A 23,779-nucleotide genomic window follows, 5' to 3' on the forward strand; every position below is an offset into this window, starting at 1 on the left:
GCAGAGCTATCACCTTAAGGGCTGAAAAGAAAAATAAGTCTTCATCCAAAGATCCAGCGTATATAAAGGGTACCAGCTGATTCTGTCATTACAGCTAGGAAAAGGGCAAGCATCCCATCAAGTACAGGCCCTCCTCTGGACAAGGAAAACAAGCGGATGGATCCCATTGGGTGGAATTTTTAAAGAAGTGCGGCTGATCAATGGTGCATCACAAATTCAAATGCTCTGCCAAACAGCTATGCATACCAAAACTGGGATGAAATGGCAGAGTTAAAATGAACATCTGCTGGAACAATACTGGAAGAGGGCAGCACACTTGGCGGAAGAGAGTAAGCACATTGCCAACCCCTTCCTAAAGTCTGCAGTAGATACAGTAGACAAATCTCGCAGACAGATGATGCTGGCTACAACACTTCAGCATTACTCCTGGCTTAGAATATCAGGGTGCAAACCAGAGGTACAGGTGAACATTCTGAATGCACAATTCAATGGCGAGCAGATATTTGGAAATGAAGTTGATGTGGCTCTAAACCAGCTGAAAAAAAATGAGACCACCAGGTCCATGAGTGCGCTCCCGTTCAGAGGGGGCATGCGAAGAGGTACAATCACCTTCAGGAAGACCAACAGGTAGTGGTAACTTCCTGTCAGGCATTTTGCATCAATCATTCTAAGGAAGCAGTCCTGAGGTGCAGCCGCAACAAGGTTGGCAGTATAAGCAGGACAGTCAGCCTTTTCAAGGCAGGCCACATGGAAGAGATCTTCCACAAAGAGGAGGGACATCACCCTCAAATAAATGACTTACCGGAACTTCAGACACCTCCTCAAACAACATCACTGAGGCAGGAAAGCAAAGGACATCCTCTCCTACGCAACACCGGTAGGAGAAAGAAAAAAAAAACTTTCTTAAGGAGTGGAGAAAGATCACATCAGACAAGTGGATTCTAAACCTAATCCAATACTGATATTGCAAATAAACGTTAAGAGCACCACCACCAAAATGACCAAAGACAAGAGCTCTTTCAAAAGAAGAAATAGGCTAATCGAGGAGGTTGAGGAGTTGCTCTAGAAAGATGCTATAGAGCAAGTCCCAAGATTAGCAGTCAACAAAGGAAACAATTCAACTTCTTTTTAATCCGAAAAGTAGATGGGTCTCTACAACCTATTCTAGACCTGAGATTTATAAAGAGACTCATAAAAGACAAACATTCAAAATGACAATATTTAGAAGTTCTACCACAACTACAAATCAGAGCTTTTATGGTGACAGGAAACTTAAAGGATGTCTATTTGCACATCTCAGTGAATGCAAAGCACAAGAAATATTTCCGATTTGGGGTAGACAAAAATCATTACCAGTTCAAAGTTCTGGCTTTTGGAATAAAATCAGCCCCCAGGGTTTGGACTTCCTAAAAATCAGAGACTGAAACTGTAAGTGTTGTACTTACCTGTAAAACTAGCTAACGTCAGACCCCCCCCCCCTCTCGAACTGTTTCTGAAAATTATACTGTGTCCATTTTTAAAACAGATTATTGCCAGTAATTCAAAAACTATATTACTTACCTATTTCAAAGTACTGTTGATACCTATGTGAAATAAGAAACTTTTAAGATACTTACCTGCAACTTGAATCTTGTGGTTCTAAAAATAAATGAAGCAAATATAGTTTTGCTTTATAAAAACCATTGGTCTGGAGCTAAGTCATTCAGTGTGTGCTTCTTCTATTGTCTGTGTGTACAACAAATGCTTTGCACTACCCTCTGCTAAGCCTAACTGCTCGACCACACTACCACAAAAGAAAGCATTAGTATGATCTCCTTTAGCCTCTGTTAAGCCTCTGGGGAACCCCTGGACCTTGTGCACACTATATCTCACTTTGATATACAGAGCCAGCTTCCTACAAGACCATTGCAGGAATGGCTGCAAAATCAGTGGTGAAAAGGCAATAGAGATTTGGGAGGATCTGGTGGATGTCACACAGATGGTAGAGGAAGAGATAGCATGGTGAAGCAGAGCACATTTAACTTTAGGGACGTTAATTTTACAAACCACTCCTACAATGACCATCACAACAGACGTTAGGCATGTGGGATGGGATGCACACATATGTAGTCTCAGATTACAAGGAATGTGGAAGGTTCAGGAGGAGTTTCAACAGAACTAAAAATGGTTTTCCAAGTCTTAAAAGCGTTTCAGAAAGTGCTTTACGAAGGTCAATATTGGTCCAAACAGACAGTACAACAACCATGTTCTATATCAACAAATGGGGGGGGGGGCAGAATCCCTAGCTCTATCTAAATTAGCACAAGAAACTCTGGGGTGGGCAGTCCAAAGAAAGATGGACCTATTAGTAGTACATCTACCAGGGAAGGACAATCTCAAGGTGAACAGATTGAGAAGACAAGCTTCATGTTTCCCACGAATGGGAACTCAGTCAGTTCTTGAGAGGCCCTTTAAAAAAATGCTAAAATGGGAAACTGCAGAAATAGATCTAATGACAACACCTGTGAATGCAGAATGTTAAAGCTTCCCCTCCAAACAGCCATTCCACCAATCCCCTGGGAACTTGGTCGATAAACTGGTTAGGGAGATTTGCGTATGCCCCCAACCACTGACACACAGGATGATCAGAAAATGCAGAATCAATAAAATATTAATTTTAATTGCACAGCAGTTGGCAAGACAAACATGGTTATGAGAACTGAACGAATTGGCACAAGGGAAAATAATAACACTATAGAGAAAACAAGAACTATTGTCAGTGGAAAAAGGAAGGGTTCTACGCCCAGAGCCAGAATCTTTGAACCTGGCAGCGTGGTTCCTGAGGACTTAGAATTCAGACATCTAAAGCTGCCGGAAAAAACAATAGTTATCCTTAGTAAAGCAAGAAAACTTACAACTAGAAGATGCTATACCGCTAAATGGAAGTGATACACACAATGGTGTTATAAACGCGGACTTCTAAAAAAGAATACAAAAGAAAGAACGGTGTTAAAATATTTAACTCATATTCTGGATTGCACTTTTAACTGTCTCCTGTTGGTTTTGAGAAAACCCTCGGAACACTCTGTACTCACTTCTTGGGGTTCCTAGTGTCTCCAGCTCCCTTCTACTGATCCCACTTCCGTGGTGGGGGACTGCCTTTCACATTCCACATTTCTAGTATATGGTTTGGCCCTCTCTAGGGCCCTCACTGTTTTCCTATACTTTTGCCAGTGGTTATTGCTTTCTATGCTTTTTACGGATTCCTAATGTGTATATAATAGTGTATTTACTTAGCTCCAGTTGGGGGATTGCCTACTTAGTATTCTAGAATTTGTGTTACGATAATAAAGTTCCTTTATGTTTGTAACACTGTGTGGTTTTTTTCATGTGTGATAATGCTGTGCGACTATAGTGGTATTGCATAAGCTTTGCTTATCTCCTGGATAAGTCTTAGCTGCTCATGCACAGTTACCTCTAGAGAGCCCTGGCTTCCTAGACACTGCCTTCGCTTCACTTATAGGGGATTCCTGGAACTGGTGTAAAATGATAACACCATTGGTAGTCACCACACACCAAGCCAGCTTCCTACACACAGTACATAATTTATCTGAATCAAAGGGCTTCTTTTTAATCCATTTCTGCTTTCATTTAGAAAAGCTGGACAAGGGGTAGAAAGTGGGCTAGATCATCAGGTGGTCTGTAGCTGCAGTCACCCTTTAATATCGGCACTAAAAAGGGATTGATGATATTGGCTTGCCCTCCGTCGGGAGCACTAGATGTCCTGTATAACTCAGCATTATAGTTCTCCCTAGCATAAGAAGAAAGTTGAACACTATGTACTTTAAAGGTTTCAACCTACTTTCCAAGATTTGTTAAGATGTGCACATTTTACCATCTGGAAACATCAGAGTTAAAATGTATTTTAAAGTTCTCTTCCTAAATACAGCTCATGAAGTGTACCTTCCTTAATTTCATATACTATATCAAATTAAACATGTTACTTAGATGCACTTTCTTTCTCACATACCTTGGTTTCTCAGACTCAACTAAGTCCCTAATCTTGTAAAAAACTGTTGTGGGAATTTCAGCTTTTAATATCCCCATAATAAAGTTGATACCTAAGATTTCAACAATACATTTACATAAACAAAGCTCCAGTTCTAAAAGTAGCACTTCAGCAGAACCTGACATAGGCATTTGAGAGTAACTTCTTAATCAAACCCTACTTTTTTATTTTCCAAAAATTGTTTATTGGGACATATAGTTACTCATTCAACCCTTGAAAGCAATACCAGTGGCACAATAAACAACAATTCAAATGTAATCCATGTGTTGGTAGTCAGTGGAACATACCTCACCGTCTCAAGACACAATCTACAAATCATATTCTTTACTTTTATTTGGTTTAGACATAGGTAGGAAAGTGCCCCTTTTTGACATATCAACAGACCAGGAGGAGGCATCGCTAGCGTCCACAAAAATATCCTCCACCTCACGACCTGCTCTGTCAAACACTCTCCTGGAATGAAACTCCTCCACTTCCAGATTCAGACCAACCTGAACACCACCCTCCCTGGCACCCTCATCTACAGACACAACACCACCACTACTACTGGACCTTGCCTTCCTTTTGTCAATTCCATAGCCGACTTCACCCCATGCCCTCACTTCAGTGGATTACGTCCTCCTCAGTGACCTCAGTATCCACCTGGACAACCTCAGCGACCAGAACACCTCATCCCTACTAGAGTACCTCACCACCCTCGGACTCAAACAACTGGTCAACTCCCCAACTCACTCAGCAGGACACATCCTTGGCCCCATCTTCTATTCCGGCAACATCTCCATCTCACACACCTCTGAACTACACTGGATCGACTGCCACTGCATCTGCTTTTCCTTCTTTTAAGAACACTGAACACCACCACACTCCCTGCCAACCCAGCAGAAACTAGAGCAAGATCTCCAAAGCCCAGCTCACCGAAGTCCTCTGCCACGCCCCACCACTGGACACCCTGGACGCCAACGCCCCAGCCCGTAACCTCCACAAATAGAACTCTGACTGTGCCGGCACTCTGGCCCCCCTCGGGAAAACCTCCACAAATCAACACCACAAGAAACCCAACTGGTTCTTCCCAGACCTCCAAGAATCCAAGCACACCTGCAGACTACTTGAGATAAAGTGGAGAAGCAGCAAGAACACAGCAGACCACGAAGTCTTCAAAACTGATGTCACTGCACACCACCTCCTTATCAGAACAACAGAAATAATTGGCCATTCAGGAACGCATAAACGCCAACAACAGCAAGGAATTCTTCACCGCGGTCAAATAATTCACCAAACCCAGCATGGACATCAGACATCCCTCCCTTTCAAGAGCTCTGCGACAACCTCACCACTTTCATCCACTGCAAGAACCCAGACATATATGATGGATTCACCACCCAAGACCCTCCCACGTCGTCTACTGCCACCGCACCCCAAAGACTCCACCCCCCTGCCAGCCCTACAACACTGAACCCCATCAGCTCGGAAGACACCCTGAAGATCATGAAATCATTCCACTTCGGGGCACCTTCTGACCCCTGCCCCCACCACATCTTCAACCAAGCCCGTGCCATTATCACCCTCGAACTGTGCTGCACAGTCAACTGCTCCAACAAGGCCGCCATCTTCCCAGAAGACTGAAAACACGCGGAGATCAAACCTATATTGAAGAAACCCTTTGCTGACCCAACAGACCTGAAAAACTACAGACCCATCTCTCTGCTTCCCTTCCCTGTCAAAGTAATTGAGAATGCCATCAACTTTCAGCTCACCCGATTCATCAAGACCAACAACATCATGGACCCCTCCCTATGGGCATTCAGGAGCAACCACAGTACCAAGGCCGCACTCCTCGCAGCCACAGATGACAACCGCATCCTCCTTGACCTTTGCAAAACATCAAACCTCATCCTCCTGGACCTCTTCACCGTCTTCAACACCATCTCCCTCAGCACTCTGCATCAGACTACATGATACCGGCATCTGTGGAAAGGCCCTTGAGTGGATAAGCTCCTTCATCACTGGCTGAACCCAGAGAGTGCGGCTTCCACCATTCACCTTGAAACCGACAGAGATTAACTGTGGTGTGCCCCAGGGCTCCTGCATGAACCCCACACTTTTCAATATCTACATGACTCTGCTCACTAACATCATCAGAGCTCATGTTCTCAATATCGTCTGCTACACCGACGACACCCAGCTGATTCTCTCCCTCACCGACGATCCAACAATGGCCAAGAACAACTGCCACAACAGAATGAAGGCAGTTGCTGCCTGGATGAAAGACAACTAGCTCAAGCTCAACTCCGACAAGACTGAGGTCCTCATCCTGGCCTCCAAACTCTGCCTGGGACAACTATGGATCCCCATAGAGGCAAGAACAGTCAACCAGGCACTTGTCAGCAGCAAAGTCGACTATGCCACACACTCTATGCCGGCATCCCCAAGAAACTCAAAACAACGCTCCAGAGAATCCACAGTGCAGCAGCCAGACTCATCCTGTACAATTCCCCGCCACAACCACATCACCCCACACCTGAGAGACCTCCACTGGCTACCAGTCAACAAAAGAATCACCTTCAAGCTCCTCACACACGCATCCATGCTCTACACATCGGACCCGCCTACCTCAACCACTGCCTCTCCTACAGTCCCACCAGACAGCTCCACTACGCCCAGCTGGCCCTCGCCTCCACCTCTATGATCTGCAAGAACTCTGCTGGAGGAAGATCCTTCTCCTACCTCATGGCGCAGACCTGGACCACGTTGCCTTTCCAGATAAGGTAACACCCCCCCCCATGCAGACTGCCATTGCAGGCTACGTGTCTTGGTGCAGCTAAAAGTGAAAACACACCATGGCACATAGCCTGTGTGCCATGCCCACTAACATTATGTGCAATATATGTAAGCCACCCCTACAGCAGGCCTTCTAGCTCTAAGGCAGGATGCATTATATTACATGTGTGGACTCATCTGCAAGAGCAGATATTCCCCTGCCAGGTCTTTGTTGATTCTTAAAGTGATCAGGGTAGCCCTTTTTAAGCACATGTGCTGGACACTTGTCAGAACGTGTTCTCCAGCTACGTGATGGCTTATCTGAAAATAGGGATGTTTGGTATCAAACATCTTGTATAAATGAACCCTCACTGATTCCAGTGATGGAATTATTAATACATGCACCGAGAAGGCACCTTTAATGGTGCCCCCTGAAAAACCTACAAGCTGCTGTTGTACTGGCTTACTATGCTTAGCCAGTCTGCAATCAACAGACATATTTCTGACCCCCAAAGATGAGAGCCTCTGCCCTTGGGTTGTCAGGAACAAATCCTCCGTTGGCAGGGGTATTAACACACCCCTACCAACTGGATGACCAGCAAATTTGCATTCCACGTCAGGGGGCTTCTAAGAGGTCACCGCCCTTAGTATGGAGATCTGGCTTCCCTCGGAGGAGAAGATGCCAACCTCTCTGCTTCATGGCCCATTTGGCACCTGGACAGACAGGAAAATTAGTAGTCAAAAAGGCGTGTCCACCCCTCGGGTCAGTTCCACTCCCTAATGTGAGCTGTCTGATGATGCTACACAATTTGAAAGTCTGGCATCTTGGTGATGGCAGAACTAGGAACTCTAGGACAGTTATGCCCACTACCCACAGAATGTGGTCACATAGTGGGCATAGAGACCCCAGTGGTAAGTAGCCTATTGGCTACTATCCTATACTTCCCTAACGCCCTCAAATTCCATTTTGGGGGAGAGGTGGGGGGAAGAAGCCCCTGGCACCAGGCACCAGAAAATCAGATCCTGCGGACCCAAAGAGAGACAAAATTGAGAACTGAAGACCAGTGACTAACTCAGTGCCAGCCCTGCTAGCATGCCTGCTGTCTTTGGCAAGTGTGCCGAAGGTGCCTTGTCCTGCAGCTGCTTGTGCCTCCAAAAGCATGAGAGGACTGCAAAGCCTTCACCCAAGAACCAGGAACTCCTGTGGAGCAGCGGAGCTGCTTCCCTGCATCTTGCAAGCACCCGAGGAGACACTCAGAACTCTGGACCACCAAAACCCGACATCACACCGCACCAATGCACCCATGCATCCTAACCAGAGCTGAAGTGGGCCAGCTGTGCCAGTGTGGATACCAGTCCCTCCAGAGATTTAAATCCATTCCGAGCTTCCCCACTGCGACCTTCAAGCCGACGCCTGCAACCTCTTTGCGATGGCCCCCTGAACCGCCTCTGGTGACAGGAACAAGATGGTCCACTGCACCTCTGCACCCGGCCACCCCGGACCAAGGAGAAGAGGACCGCTGGTGACCCTCTGTCCCCGAGCATCGCATGAACTAAGCCCACTTAGTGGTTCACCCGGACTGGTCTCTCAAACCCTTTCCGCTGCATCTTTCTAACCAAACCGATCCCCATTGACTTTAGTGCGGCACCCAACACTGAACTGCACTACTGCACACGCCACCCCAGTGCCGCCTGAGGTGACCTATTGGTGTAGCCTAGGACCCTGCCCCATACTTACTAAGTCTGGAAGATTGGTTTTGTACGTTTTTGTGGAGTACCTGTTTGCTGCATATATTTTCTCTCCCATAGAGGATCATTGCAGCTTCAGAAAATTCCACTAAGTGTCGACTTTTTCAACCTGTAATAATTTGTTTTGTAAAACGTACTTACCCAATAGTATTGATTCTGGGGGGGGGGGGGGGGGGGGGGGGGGGGTGTATATATATATGTTCGATATGCTGTGCATATATTGCCATCTAGTGTTGGGCTTGGAGTGTTACAAGTTGTTTTTCTTAGAAGAAGCTTTTTCGATTCACGAGATAGTGACTCCTCATCTTGGTGATAGTGCTCATGGGCATTGAGTCCTTTATTAGATTGTTTTCCTTCCGTCATCTGGTTCGGAGGTGCCCCCTCTGGCTCCGGTAGATTTCGCTTTGGTACTATCTGAACTTTTTCTACAACGTCAGTATCGTTTTCAAACACGTTTCTGACTACACTCGATCCAATTGTAGCGTCAGGATTGCTTAAACGCGCTTTCGGGCACCCACTCCCTTCTTGGGCCTACTGCGTCACAGGCTAATGGATCGGACTCCATTTTGATTCTGTCCTCGGTGCCACACCAAGTTCCCCTATACCGACCAGCATTCGGTGTGTAATTTCTGCCTCTCCCCGGACCACAAAAAAGAGACCTGCAAGGCATGTAAATCCTGCAGATCCAAGAAAACATTAAGGGATCTAAGAGCAAGATGGTTAGAGATATCATCGAAATCCACAGAACAAACGCCTGACATCTTAGGTGAGGAACAGACACAGACTGCAGTCTCCGTCCAAGACTCCGATTCAGACCGTGATTCAGATGAGGACAGCCAGATATTTCCTGCGGCACAGTACGTGAGTACACTGCCCCTTCCCATCAGAAACAAATTTTAAAAATCAAAGAAGGCCTTGGGTCAACCACCGCTTGCTGGCCATGGTTCGACCCAAAAACATGTCGTCGACCATCGAAAAAGGCCAAGACTCACTCCAATGAACAGACTGCCACACCTGTTTTTGCTTTGAGTTGAAAAATGGAGGCTTCCACTTTGGAACTGAGATGGCTATGCACCACATCGGAGCTAAAACATCCCCGCTCCTCTTTGGAGCTGAAAAATCAAAGCTCCTCCTCGGAGACGAAAAAACATTCACCTACTGAACAGACACTTTTTCAGCCCGTATAAAGCATGCTGCTACAAAGCTTTCGGAGCGTTCATTGGTGGGAAGCAAACCGGTTTCATCTTCAGAACAGGAAACAGATGAAACATACATTAGACCAATTCTTGAGGTCATGAATCAAAAGCAAAGGAGAATTCAAATCCAGAAAGATACAGGGAAGATTATTGCCTATCCTCTTCCTATAACAAAGTGGAAATTAGCATTTCAACAAGACTTGGAAACTGGCCCTTCACCAGTGAAGATTTGTAAACACAAGGAGAAGCCAAAGACTGTACAACAGCCTTCACCACCACAGCACTGCATGCCACGAACAGATGTACACTGGGGAAGTGACATTTTCCATATATATATATATATATATATATATATACACACACACACACACATACACCGCTTGTTATATTTTGTAAATTGGTGTGGAGCTCGTTATTGAGTCATGTCTCATTTATTGACTGTGTGTCTATGGGAAATGTCTAACACCCTGTTCTGATAATCCTAAGGATGTTCGACCATTAAGAGAGCACCTTGGGATTGTTAGAGCAAGCCTTTGCCCACTAGTAAGGGAACCCCTGGATTCTTTGCACCGTATACCTCATTTTGGTTCACTATATAAAGAGTCGGCTTCCTGCAACATATTAAGGCATTATGGGGGTCATTCCGACCCTGGCGGTAAAACCGTCCAGGGCCGTGAATGACGGAAAGCACCGCCAACAGGCTGGCGGTGCTTTCCTGCCCATTCTGATCGCGGCGGTAAAGCCGCGGTCAGAAAAGGGGATCCGGCGGTTTCCCGCCGGATTTCCCCTGGCTGGGCAAATCCTCCATGGCGGCGCGGGATTCCGACCCCCTTCCCGCCAGCCTGTTTCTGGCGGTTTTTACCGCCAGGAACAGGATGGCGGGAACGGGTGTCGTGGGGCCCCTGGGGGCCCCTGCACTGCCCATGCCACTGGCATGGGCTGTGCAGGGGGCCCCTAACAGGGCCCCAGCATGATTTTCACTGTCTGCACCCGTCGCACCCCTGCACCCCACCAACCATTCGGAGCCGGCTTCTGTGTTGCAGGGCCTTTCCCGCTGGGCCGGCGGGCGCTCCCTTGGCGGGCGCCCACCGGCCAGCGGGAAAGTCAGAATGGCCTCCGCGGTCTTCTGACCACGGAGCGGCCAAGTGGCGGTTTAAGTTTGGCGGGCGGCAACCGCCGCCCGCCAAACTTGGAATGACCCCCTATATGTATCCTGGAGTGGTATATACTCAAAGTGAGAACTTATGTAATTTCACCCATGGATTTTGTATCTGCAACATGGGTACTGTACAAGGCAGAATTAATATAATGGATGTAAATTTGGTTGTTTTCTAATGTGTGCAGCATCTTCCGATTTCTGCAAGACAGAAAAATAATCGCGAATAAGAGATTCCTTGGTTGGCCAAACGTTTTCCTTGTCCCTTCTTTCCCTCTAATTACTTCTGTTTTCTCTCTGAAATAAACCACAAGTTCAGAAAGATAATGTACTTTCTGCCTCATATATGTTCCAACACAGGATCCTTTTCTTACATGCAAAGTGTCATTCAAGAAATGTTGTTGGGAGAATTGCAATTACATTCTTTTACTTTAAAGAAAGAACCAAGAGGATTGTTTGAAGTGTGTCAGTTGCAATTTCTTCAGAGATGGCACTCTGATCTTGATAGTCTTTTTTTCTTTTTTGTATTAAGTGGACTTGATGTGTCTTCATCGCCGGAAAATGACAAACCAGTTAGTTCTTCTGCATCAGTAACCACAGAAGGAGGTGAATCGCTTGAATGTCCTGCTGTGACAAAACCAGACAGCACCCTGTCACCACCTGCACCAGCAGCTGGGCCTATGAAGGAAACACTGCAGAGTGCCTTGATAGCCCTGGACCAAGAAAAGTAAGGCATACATCAGTTATCGTACTCCATAGTCTGTATTCAGTCCGTAAACCAGTAACTAAGATAATTGCAAATTGCTGATTTTATTAGCAGAAATATAATTTTATCAAAGATTTAAAAAAAAAAAAAAACTTAACCTTACCTTAGGCCTTTTTTACATTATATTTGTAACACTTTATTTTTACCACCTGCTGCTAGGGTTTGGTGCTGTCCATGCTCACTGCCTTAGCCTGTGTCTTTTCCCACTGGGTTTTGGTTGTTTTTATGCTTGGAAGGAAAATAATTCTCACTGTTTCTAGAAGTTGCCCATCAGACTTTCCCTCAGATGTTCCTGCCACCCTTCAAAACCTTGCTGTCTGAACACTAAACATCTTACAGGCCTATGTCCATAGGTCCTGAGTTCCTCCGCTCTAATCACTCTACTCAAACTTTGACTTTTCTCCAGCCATTGAAATCCCATAGAGTGGCTGGCTTATTACTACATTGTTGACAAGATGGTTGTACCTCAGTATAGAATGGCAGCATCCCTGGTATATGACGGTGCCGCTCATGAAAGTGATTGTTCCAGTGCCTGGGATTCCCACTCTTAACAATTGATGGTAGTCCACAAACATCTTAAGAATTTCTCTGCCCTCTTAAAACAGTACACTGCCACATAAATGTCTCCTGGCCTGTTTGAAAACTATAAAGCCCTTCTTCACAGTGAAAATGTATATAATAGGTTATGTGCTTCTCCCTTGGCCCCTACCTTTGAACCTTGGCATGTGTTGTCCAGTTTGCCTTCCCTTTTGTTATTTTACATAGGTGTAAGAACTAAGAGGCATAATGAATAATTCATTTTCACAAATTTGGACATCTGTTGCGCTGGCTCACTATTCAGAAGTTTGCTGTAGCTCTCTTCCTTACTATTATCTTCATCTTTTTAACTATGGGCGAACTTCACCACAAACTGATGCTTACTATGATTATGCAACTCATAACAATGAGTGCCGAGTCAGAACCTCTGTTCAAGTACACTGCCTTCCCTGGCTTGTCGTGATTCACCAAAGTTTGTATAATTCTAGTTCAACTCCGTCATGGACAGTCACACTCGACAAGTCTGACTAGACCTTACTTACCTTATCACTGCAACTACATGGTTCTTGAGTGCCTCAATCTGAGAAGTCTCCGTTGGCCACAATTTATACACAGATGGGTCTAGGGTCCCTAATCAATTAGTATGGTAAATTGCTTTAGGAATTTGTGCAACCTCAACTGACAATGCTTCAAATGTCAGAAGGTGCTCACGCTGCAAGGTCTAACGGATCTTTCATGCCAGACCTTTCCAAAGGCTCCACCCCACACAACTGTCTGTTCATATAGACTCCACCAATGGTTGACTCAAAAAATATTTAAAGTAATTTTTCTAAGGCCAGACACTTATCTGCTAACAATGGACAGCAGGGTTCTCTGAAATATCAGGTGAATAGATTAAAATAAATGATGCCATTAATCCTTGTTATGTGATTGCAATAGCCTTGATGTGATATCACTTGTAATGCCCCTATGATTGTGGTGAAATAAAGCCTGAAATGTGTGAGAGGAGGCACCTCCATTGCTCCTTTCCTGCAAATTACATTTTGGAAAGCACATCTGTTACCTAACCTGCTTTCAAGCTGATGTGGCTAGAGTACAAGGAGTACAAGGAATGAGCGTGAAATGTCTTATAAAGTGTGAAGAAGAGGTAGCCTGAAGCCAAAAGTAGTAGGCTGTTAAAGGCAACGGTTTAATTGAAAAGCCAGTTTTAAGGGCTGTGTGAAACGCAAGGTGGCTGCATGAGACTCTGAACAATGGTAGTCTGTTGAGTGTGCTTAGTATGTTCAGTTTACCCTTACTACTCAGTGATCATATCAACCTTAAAGACCTGTATAAGAGTTTGTCTGCTTTGCTTAGTAGGTCAAAAATCAGGTGAGGACAATTTAAAAAAAGAAAAGAAAAAAGAAAAAAAAGCTTTCTTGGTGCCTGTATCGTCAACAGTCGAGTTTATTTGCATTCTCTGAGTGTTATTGCTAGAACTGAGGTTTATTGACCATGGATCATAAGGTCAGAGTTTTGCTTCTTATTTGTCGACAGGCCCAAGAAGTTACGGTTCCACCCCAAGCAACTTTTCTTCTCTGCTAGGCTCGGGGAGTTGCAGAAGGTCTTAATTATGCTGGGTAAGTGAAAACGTTCAGTAAAGAAACCATAGTTTAGATGATTATGCGATTTGTGTCACTATGACAAATACCAGAACATGTGCTCTCCTTTCTGCACCATTTGGACCCGTGTTACTATTATAACTATTAATTAAAAGACTAGTAATGGTACTCAAGATGAATTACTATGTTTAATTTGCTTAAACATCTCTGCAGCATGTGCATCAAGTCTTGATAATCGACAATCTTGAAGCTGAATCTTCACTGCCAACTTTTTTTGCTGTTTCAAAATAACATCATACAGTAAATGCGAAAAAATAAACCTAAGTAAAAACACAAATATTTTTTTGTTTGAAAATAGTTTATGAAACTTAATTCATATAGCAGATTTAGGCAATATCCAGTTTGTTGAATACATATTATATGTTCATAGATTTATCATTGCCTTGTTTTTCTTACTGTGGTAGTGCGTTCAAATATTTGTCTCTTTTTGATTTAGACATTGTGTAGTTTACAGGAGGGAATACTTTTGTTCTTCTCTCACAGATTTTAGATTGTAAAAATGTTCAGAGTGTCTTTATTTTCACAAGGTTTTCCCATGGATGTGTTGCGTCGCAGTTTATGTTAAGTTTCTGGCTCAGGCTGTGGTATTAAAGTGAAATGCTGTGTTGGAGAACTGAACGCTGGCCTGTTGTATGGTTGCTCCTCAGTGCAGATGTAACTGCTATCAATACCACTTTCCATGCACTTACTGAATCGGATCCATCCATAATAAATAATTCAGCAGCATTCATAAACATATATTGTTGTTTCTGAAACGCTCTTCTACTTTGTCCTAATTGAAATTAGAATTAAACAAAATAGTCTAAACATGGACTTTAAACCTTTTTTAACCCCTTCGTTGCCAGGCCTTTTCCCCTCCTGTGCCAAGCCTTTTTTTGGCTATTTGGGGCAGTTCACGCTTAGGTCCCCATAACTTTCTGTTCACATAAGCTACCCACGGCAAATTTGCCTCCTTTTAAAAACAATGGGGAAAAAGGGCTCCAGAAGAAGGATTGTGTTTTTTCCCTGAAAATGGCACCAACAAAGAGTTTGGGTGGTAAAATCACCATCTTCCCAGCTTTCAGGAACAGGCATAGATGAATTAGAAAACCCCATACCGATGACGACTCATGGTTGCAGGAAATATAGCTGTTGCCATCAGGAGACTAGTAGACCAATAAGAAGCGAGTGACAGCTTCCTTATCAACCCCATCAAGCGAGTCAAAACCAAAAACCTTTTCATCTCCTCCTGCCTTGGGGAGGGGGGGGGGGGGGAAGCCCACAGAGGGTGCTCTAGCGCTCCCTCTAAGCTCAGTGCTGAGGACGTAATGGTTACGTCCTCGGCACATGAGCACTGTGCCGTTGGACGTAACCATTACGTCCACAGCACAGAAGGGGTTAACTCTTCTCTGTCATAGGCATCCTAGTTTTCTATTGTTAGTAATTTTAAGAGGATACAAAACACGAAAATATTTCTGTCTGTGTTTAGGATCCTGTAATGCAAGCAAGGTCATTTTATAGAATGGAAATGCCTTTCCAGTTTTTGTTTTGTCTAAACCAGTTGGAATCGCATTGTGAACATAACCTTTTTAATTCCCCTCAAAAAAGGAAAATTAATCAGAACATGGTACATACAGGAAAGGCAATCATAAGTGATATATTTGAGAAGTGTTACACTGTAACTGTAAGGCTGTAAGTATGCTTCTATTGTTCCACAGTGCAGAGCAGTTTATCACAACTGTTTGTTGTGAGTGCAATGCAGGAATAAGGATCTTAGTCATTCATTTACAGTTATGCTAATGATTAAATGGGGAAGCTGAAGGGTTGTTCATGAATTCAGATAAGTTACCAATGAGGAGAAATAGAAAGTATGAAACATTTCCTCATGACGTGGAATTATCTTTATATTAATAAATATTTCCTTATAATAGCACACTCTCCCACACCGAGATCAGTGTTAACCAGTAGACTAGAGAAAAGATGAGCAGCGTGAAGCCAGCTAATTGAATAAGTGGGACAGTTTTGGAGTTGGAATTAAACTTATAATGCTTACTGTGACAAATTGGGTTGCTGGTTTAATGGTGGTGTGAGCCCTAGTCAAGCAACAGCGAAAATCCCTTGCAGGAGGGTGAACTACAAAAAGTCACTGTGTTTAACTGTTAGACCTGTCAGCGCTTGGTGTGGTTTCCTCTGTATGTTCTGCTTCTGTCCCCTGTTTTTGATCCAATGCTAAATTTGGTTTTTGCTGGCTTTAGGACTCTGGACACCTTACCATTCCTGGTCAGTGCTGAGGTGCACGTGTTATCTGTCTACATTGGATTGATGACTGGTTTCCCCATGATTGGCATATTTAATTTACTAGTAAGTCCCTAGTTAGCTGCACTATGTGTGCCCAGGGCCTGTAAAACAAATGTTATCAGTGTGCTTGCTGCACTGATTGTGCCACCCACCTGCGTAGCTCTTTAAACATGCCTCAGAACTGCCACTGCAGTGTCTGTGTGTGCAGTTTTAAACTGCCAGTTCGACCTGGCAAGTGTACCCACTTGCCAGGCCCACACCTTCCCTTTTACTACATGTCTAAGGTAAGACCAAGGCAGCCCAATGGGCAAGGTGCTGTGACCTTAAAAAGTAGGCCATGTGTGTATTGGTGTGTTTTACATGTCCTGATAGTGAAATATTGCTACATTTGTTTTTCACTATTGCAAGGACTTTCCCATTGGGTAACATAGGGATTCCCTTGGAGTATCTTTTAAGTGTATCTTCCCATTGGAAGCAGATAGAGATCCGGTGTTTGGGGGTCTCCGAACTCACAATTTAAAAATACATCTTTTGGTGAAGTTGTTTTTTAAATTGTAGATTTGAAAATGCCACATGTGGAAAGTGGGCATTTTTTTTTTGCTTGACCATTCTATGTCTCTGCCTGACTGTGGAATACATGTCTGGGTCAGACTGACAGTTGGGCTGTTTGTGAATTCATTCTAGATAGTCACACAAAGGGAGCTGAGGTGTGTCCTGCATATCCTGATAAGTCTTCCTGGCCTAGAGTGGAGGGACTTGCACTTGAATAGGGCTGTGCCTTTCCTTACAGAATGCAGTCTCCAACCCCATAGAGTGTGTATGGCACCGGAACAGGGAGAGGGCAGGGTCTTCTGCTCTACAAAGACTTTCCTTTGAAGTTTGCCTACTTCAAAGGCAGAAATGAGTGTAAGTATTGAACTGCTGACCCCACAACTTTAAAAAAAACTCCTGGATTGAGGACATTCTGCCAGGGAGAAGAACTGGATGCTTGAGGACGGCTGGCCACTCTGCTTTGATATGCTGGCCTGCTGCTGCTCCTTCTGCCCTGGGAGTAAAAGGACTGGATGTTGCTTTTTACATCCTGCTTTCCAAGGTTCTCCAAGGCCTTGAGCTGTGCTTGCCTCTTGTTGAGAAGTCTCAGGGACTTTAAATACTTCATGTGCCAGTGCCTGGGCTCTTATGCTGAGAGTCCTGACTTGCTAAGTGGTGCCAATCCAGTCCCAGGGCCCTTAGAAGTGGAAGAAGGTAACCTGAATGAAAATCCATGCACCAGTGCCATCGTTAAAGTGGATCTGGATTTTCCACACATCATTCCTGGGTGTCAAATCTTCAACATAACCGCACGGACCAGAGGCTGCTTGTCCTGAAATCGGACTGAATCGTCTGCCTGCTGGGGGAAAGAATCGCGTATGGCCTCACTTACGAGTAAGGAATTGACGCATCGCTTGTCTTTTTGACACATCACCTCCCTTGCAGCTTTATTTTTGATGCTTACCAGATACTTTGTGCTAAATCAATGCAACCATTGACCTTTATGGATTAAAACTCTTAATTTTAAACAGTGATATCTTTACTTGTGTGTATTGGACTTTTGTCGTGTTGGTCTTGTCTGTTTTAGATAAATACTGTTTTTTTTCTAAATTGGCATGAAGTACTTTTGTGGTGTTTTCACTGTTACTGTGTGTGCATGTGCAAATAATTTACACATTACACATTGCCTATGGGATAAGCCTGACTGCTTGTGCAAGCTTCTAAGGGGTTCAGCAGCGGTTATCATAGGGGTGTGACTCCTTTACGCTGACTACAGTGAGGTTCCCTACTTGGATAGGGTACAAACGACTACCAACTAGAGACCCCATTTCTAACAACCTTAGGTAGCTTAGCACAAAAAGCAGTCAGGCTAAATTTAGAGGCAATGTGTTAAATATGTATGCAGTACACAAACAGCAACACAGTGAAAACACAACAGAATAAAAATCCCAGGCCCAGGAGTGGATGGAGACCTTTTGGGGGCTTGAGACTCACTCCGGCTTGGTCCAGGTGTGGGGTTCAAGATGGTGGGAGCCTGTTTTGTCCCTGTGGCTCTGAACAGAAGGCCAGCAAAACTAGCCCTTGTAGTCAGTCACTTCTGGAAGTCCTTGGTGCAGTTGAAGTTGCAGGGCTCCAAAGCGAGGGCTGGCCTCTGAAGGTTCAAGGCAGGCTCCAGACAGTAAAGCAGTCCTCCCAGGTACCGCAGCAGTGTGGCAGAGTGCACAGCAGGTCATGGCAGCAGGCTGTCCTCTCAGAGTCCTATGGCAGGTTCATTAGTGAACTGAAGAACAGGTCTGAGAGCCCTATTTTTATAACCTGGTGCCCTGCTCCTAGAAGTTAGGAGATGTTTCCAGAAGGGTGCTCTGAAGATGCAGTAATCCCTCTGGCTACACTGACAATATGCATATTGTGTGGCAGCAGAGCTCAGCCTATTCAGGTGTAAGTGAGGCTGTGCTTAGCTCCACCTCCATCAAGTCAGTTAATGGCCCATTCAGGCTCTGCTAATCCCACTATTGCGTGAATGTCTGGGGGTTAATTCACAAAGTCTCAACTGTCAGTTACACCCAGTCATATGACCTAAGACAGGCTACAGATACAGAGGGCTAAGGGAAGGAAAATACCAATTTTCTAAAAGTGGCATTTTCAAACTTGTAATGATAAACCCTCTTTAATGGTAAAGTCAGGTTTGTCATTACAGGTTCATAAACACCGAAAAGGACATATCTACCTCTGGTTTAGGAATTACAACTTTAATAAGCAATCCCCGTTTTTATCATACAGGAGGGGTAGGCCTTACAGTAGTGAAAAAACGAATGTGGGACTTATTATTATTATTTTTTTTTCTAGTAGGACATATGAAACTAAACATGGCTTGCCTTTTTAAATATACAGCATCCTGCCCTGTGGGATACCCAGGGTCTACCTTAGGGGTGAGTTATGTAATAAGAGTGGAGTTTAAGGTTTAGCAGGTGGTTTTACATGCCTTGTCAACATGGCAGTGGAACACTGCCTTCAGACTGCAGTGGCAGGCCTGGGGCCTGTTTTAAAGTGCTACGTAAGTGGGTGGCACAATACATACTGCAGGCCTACTGGTAGCATTTAATTTACAGGCCCTAGGTATATGGTATACCACTCTACATGGGACACTTTAGCACTGTTCAGCAGTGGTAAAGTGCACAGAGTCTTAAGGACAACACGCATAAATCCAGCAAAAAAGTAGGAGGAAGGCAAAACCTTTCGGGGTGACCCTGTACAGTGGGCCATTTCCAACACTTAACAAAACATTGAACTTTCTGCCATTTGGTTGCTTCGCAAATCTTACTGATGGGGACGTTCCTGCTTTACAACGAGTTCTATGTTTACCAGAAAGGGCTGATCTGTGTTTTTGATAACTAGCAGTGACCCAGTATACTATAAATCCAGTGAAGGATATACTTTTTGTTTAGAAAGCCTCATCTGCAAGGGGTTTATTATACCCTTACAATTACCATTTCGGTATTGATGTATTTGGTCTTTTCAGTGTACCAATTCAAGGCTCAAAGAGAAAAGTAGCCTAAGGAATATGTAAATCTGAAATGACCTTTGGAAGGTCAGACGGGTGAGTTCTCTATTAGCTATGATGCTCGATGAATGTGTTCTATCAGATAAGGCTTTATACAGTGGCTACTGAGGCAATCGCCTTTCTAAAAGGGACGCTGATGGTCGGACAAATGTGCAGGTCCATTAGGAGAACTCTTTAACTTATAAGGGTGGGGAAGGTCTTCTAGTTATTATAGTAATTTGTAAAGCGCAGCCCAGTCACTCCTAGGGGTACCTGGGCACTAAGGGTGCTGTGTCTACGTCAAAAATCCAGGAATTGAAATTCTTTCAGAAGTCCACCAGGGAGGGTGCAGGTCGGAGGTGGATGGGCAGGTTGTTCCAGGCTTTAGTGGCAGTGTAGGAGAAGGCATGGCTGTGCTGCGTCTGCGATGGATGAGGGAGGTGTGGGCTAGAGAGGAGTGCAGGTTTTTTGTGGTAGATGGAAGTTCAGTCACTTGTTAATGTAGGACAGTCCTTGATCATGTAGAGCTTTGTAGGCATGCATGAAGATCTTGAACTGGCATCTCTTCTGGATGGAGTGCCAGTGGAGGTTTGAATTGATGTGTGTCCACTTGAGGAGATCCAGAATGAGTCTGGCTGCATCGTTCTGTATGGCGCTGGGTGGAGATGCTAGGTTAAAGAGCGTTGCCGTATTTGAGGCGATTGGTGACGAAGACCTGGGTGACGATCTTTCTGGTGTTAATTGGGAGCCATCTGAAGATTCTGCAGAGCATGCGAAAAATGTGAAGGCAGGAGGAGTTGGCTGCATTGATTTGTTTCATGATCAGTTATTTGTCGAGGACGATAACTAGGATTCATGCATGGTCTGTTGGTGTCATTGTGGGTCCGAGTTCTGCAGTCCACCAGCTGTGGTTCCACACAGAGGTGGTTTTCCCTAAGATCTTTACTTCTGTCTCGTCGGAGTTGAGTTTGAAGCAGTTGCCTCTCATCCAATTGGCTACGTTGTTCAAGGCGTCGCGAAAGCTGGTTTTGGCATTGGAGGGGTCCTTGGTGAGCGAGAGGATTAGTTGAGTCTCTGCCTAGGAGATTATGTTGAGTCCGTGGGATCTGATGACGTCTGTGATATCATGTAGACATTGAACAGGGTGGGTGTAGGGAAATGCCTCCCTTGCCATGGTTACCCCCTAACTTATTTCCTTTTGTTGATGCAGTTATGATTGAAAGTGTGCTGGGACCCTGCTAACCAGACCCCAGCACCAGTGTTCTTTCCCTAAACTGTACCTTCGCTCCCACTATTGGCACAGCCCTGGCACACAGATAAGTCCCTTTTAACTGGTACCCCTGGTACCAAGGGCCCAGTGGCCAGGGATGGTCTCTAAGGGCTGCAGCATGTATTATGCCTGGAGACACCTCTCAGCACATGCACACTGCCTCACAGCTTGTGTGTGCTGGTGGGGAGAAAATGACATGGCGCTCCCCTCAGAGTGCCATGCCCTTAACCCACTGCCTGTGGTATAGGTAAGTCACCCCTCTAGCAGGCCTTACAGCCCTAAGGAAGGGTGCACTATACCACAGGTGAGGGAATAGTTGCATGAGCACTATGCCCCTACAGTGTCTAAGCAAAACCTTAGACATTGTAAGTGCAGGGTAGACATAAAGAGTATATGGTCTGGGAGTCTGTCAGATACGAACTCCACAGTTCCATAATGGCTACATTGAAATCTGGGAAGTTTGGTATCAAACCTCTCAGCACAATAGATGCACACTGATGCCAGTGTGGAATGTATTGAAAAATGCACAGAGAGGGCATCTTGGAGATGCCCTCTGTATGCCAGTCCATTTCCTAGTGTTAGGCTGACCAGTTCCTGCCAGCCTGCCACAACCAGACGGGTTTCTGGCCACATGGGGTGAGTGCCTTTGTCACTCTGTGGCCAGGAACAAAGCCTGCTTTGGGTGGAAGAACTGTAACACCTGGCGGTGAGCCTCAAAGGATCATGTCTGTTGTTGCAGCGCCCCAGGGCATCCCAGCTAGTGGAGATGCCCGGCCTGCTCCTCCTGACACAGCCCCCACTTTTGCAGCAAGTCCGGAGGAGATAATGAGGAAAACAAGGAGGAGTCACCTACCAGTCAGGACAGCCCGAAAGGTGCCCTGGGCTGAGGTGACCCCTGTCTTTAGAAATCCTCCATCTTAATTTTGTAAGATTCCCCCAATAGGACTAGGGATGTGCCTCCTCCCATCAGGGAGGAGGCACAAAGAGGGTGTAGCCACCCTCCAGGGCAGTAGCCATTGGCTACTGCCACCCCAGACCTAAACATACCCCTAAATGTAGTATTTAGGGGCGACTCTGAACCCAGGAAACCAGATTCCTCAACCTGAAACAAGGACTGCTGACCTGAAAGCCCAGCAGAGACGACAGAGACAACAACTGTCTTGGCCTCAGCCCTACCGGCCCGTCTCCAGACTCAAAGAACTTGCACAGCGACACACCCAGTGGGACCAGCAACCTGTGAGGACTCAGAGGACTGCCCTACACCTAAAGGACCAAGAACCTCCCGAGAACAGCGGCACTGTTCAGAAACAGCAACAAACTTGCAACAAAGAAGTAACTTTAAAGAGATTCTGTCTTTTGGCCAGAAGCGTGAGTCTTCACACTCTGCACCCAACGCCCCAGGCTTGAGTTCAGGACAACCAACACCGCAGAGAGGACTCCAACGACGTGGGTGGAAACCCTGAGTCGACCCCCTGCACCTCCACAGCGATGCCTGCAAAGAGGATCCAGAGGCTCCCCCTGACCGCGACTGCCTGGTAACAAAGGAACCCGACGCCTGGACCAAGCACTGCACCTGCAGCCCCCATGACTGAGAGGAACCACCTACCAGTGCAGGAGTGACCAGCAGGCAGCCCTCATCCTAGCCCATTCGGTGGCTGGCCCGAGAAGTCCCCCGTGCCCTGCTGGCATTGCCAGAGTGAACCCCAGGGTCCCTACATTGCTTTCTATAGCAAACCAGATGCCTACTTTGCACACTGCACCCTGCTGCCCCTGTGCCGCTGAGGGTGTGTTTTATGTGCTTGTGTGCGTCTCTGCCCTCCTCCCCTCCCCCCAAGTGCTGGTCTGCTCCCCGAGGACACAGGTGCTAACCTGCTAGCAGACTGGAACTGGAGCATCCCTGTTCTCCTTAGGCGCCTATGTGTTTTGGGCCCTCCTTTGACCTCTGCACCTGACCGGCCCTGTGTTGCTGGTGCTGTGGCTTTGGGGTTGCCTTGAAACCCCAACGGTGGGTGGCCTATGCCCAAGAGACTGACTGTGTAAGTGCTTTACTTACCTCCCCCAGGAACAGTTGATTTTTGCACTGTGTCCACTTTTAAAATAGCTATTTGTCATTTTAACCAAAACTGTGTGTACTACTGTTTCAAATCAAAGTTCTATACTTACCTGTGTGAAGTACCTTGCATTTTATGTACTTACCTCAAATTTGAATCTTGTGGTTCTAATAATAAATTCATTTTTCTGTATAGAAACCTTTTGGCCTGGAATAAGTCTTTGAGTGTGTGTTCCTCATTTATTGCCTGTGTGTATACAACAAATGCTTAACACTACCCTCTGATAAGCCTACTGCTCGACCACACTACTACAAAATAGAGCCGTTAGTATTATCTAATTTTGCCACTATCAACCTTCAAGGGGAACCCTTGTTCTCTGTGCACACTATCTTTCACTTTGGGATAGTATATACAGAGCCAACTTCCTACAATGGGGCATGAGGATTAATACTTTGTGTATTTCACTTATGATGTTCTTTGGTTCGGAGGTGAAGGAAGGTGTGCATCCTGTGAGGAAGGAGATGATCCACTTGACGGCATTTTGCTGTTTGCCAATGTTGTCGAGTTTGTTGATGAAGGTGTTGTGGGAGACTGTGTTGAATGCAGCAGATAGGCCAAGGGGGATCAGGGCCATGGTTTCTCTGCGGTTGAGTCTGTGGATATGATCAGCGTGGCCTAAGCGCTGTGGTTCGCATAGAATCCAGAGACAGACATCTCCACTAGCTGCAGTGCCCTGAGGC

General features: G+C 45.4%; 1 protein-coding gene across 15 annotated transcripts in view; it reads left to right on the forward strand.

The window, feature by feature from the left end:
- The window catches only part of EHMT1 (euchromatic histone lysine methyltransferase 1), an 800,236-nt gene that overhangs the window by 501,719 nt on the left and 274,738 nt on the right, over nucleotides 1-23,779 (forward strand). For all 15 annotated transcript variants that reach the window (XM_069241478.1, XM_069241487.1, XM_069241485.1 and 12 more), the window contains 2 exons: nucleotides 11,439-11,633; nucleotides 13,746-13,828. In XM_069241478.1, coding sequence (XP_069097579.1) covers nucleotides 11,439-11,633; nucleotides 13,746-13,828 — 278 coding nt within the window. The remainder of the gene's footprint in view (nucleotides 1-11,438; nucleotides 11,634-13,745; nucleotides 13,829-23,779) is intronic.

The sequence above is a fragment of the Pleurodeles waltl genome, chromosome 6 (genome assembly GCF_031143425.1).
Source record: "Pleurodeles waltl isolate 20211129_DDA chromosome 6, aPleWal1.hap1.20221129, whole genome shotgun sequence".
NCBI classification, from domain to species: Eukaryota; Metazoa; Chordata; class Amphibia; order Caudata; family Salamandridae; genus Pleurodeles; species Pleurodeles waltl.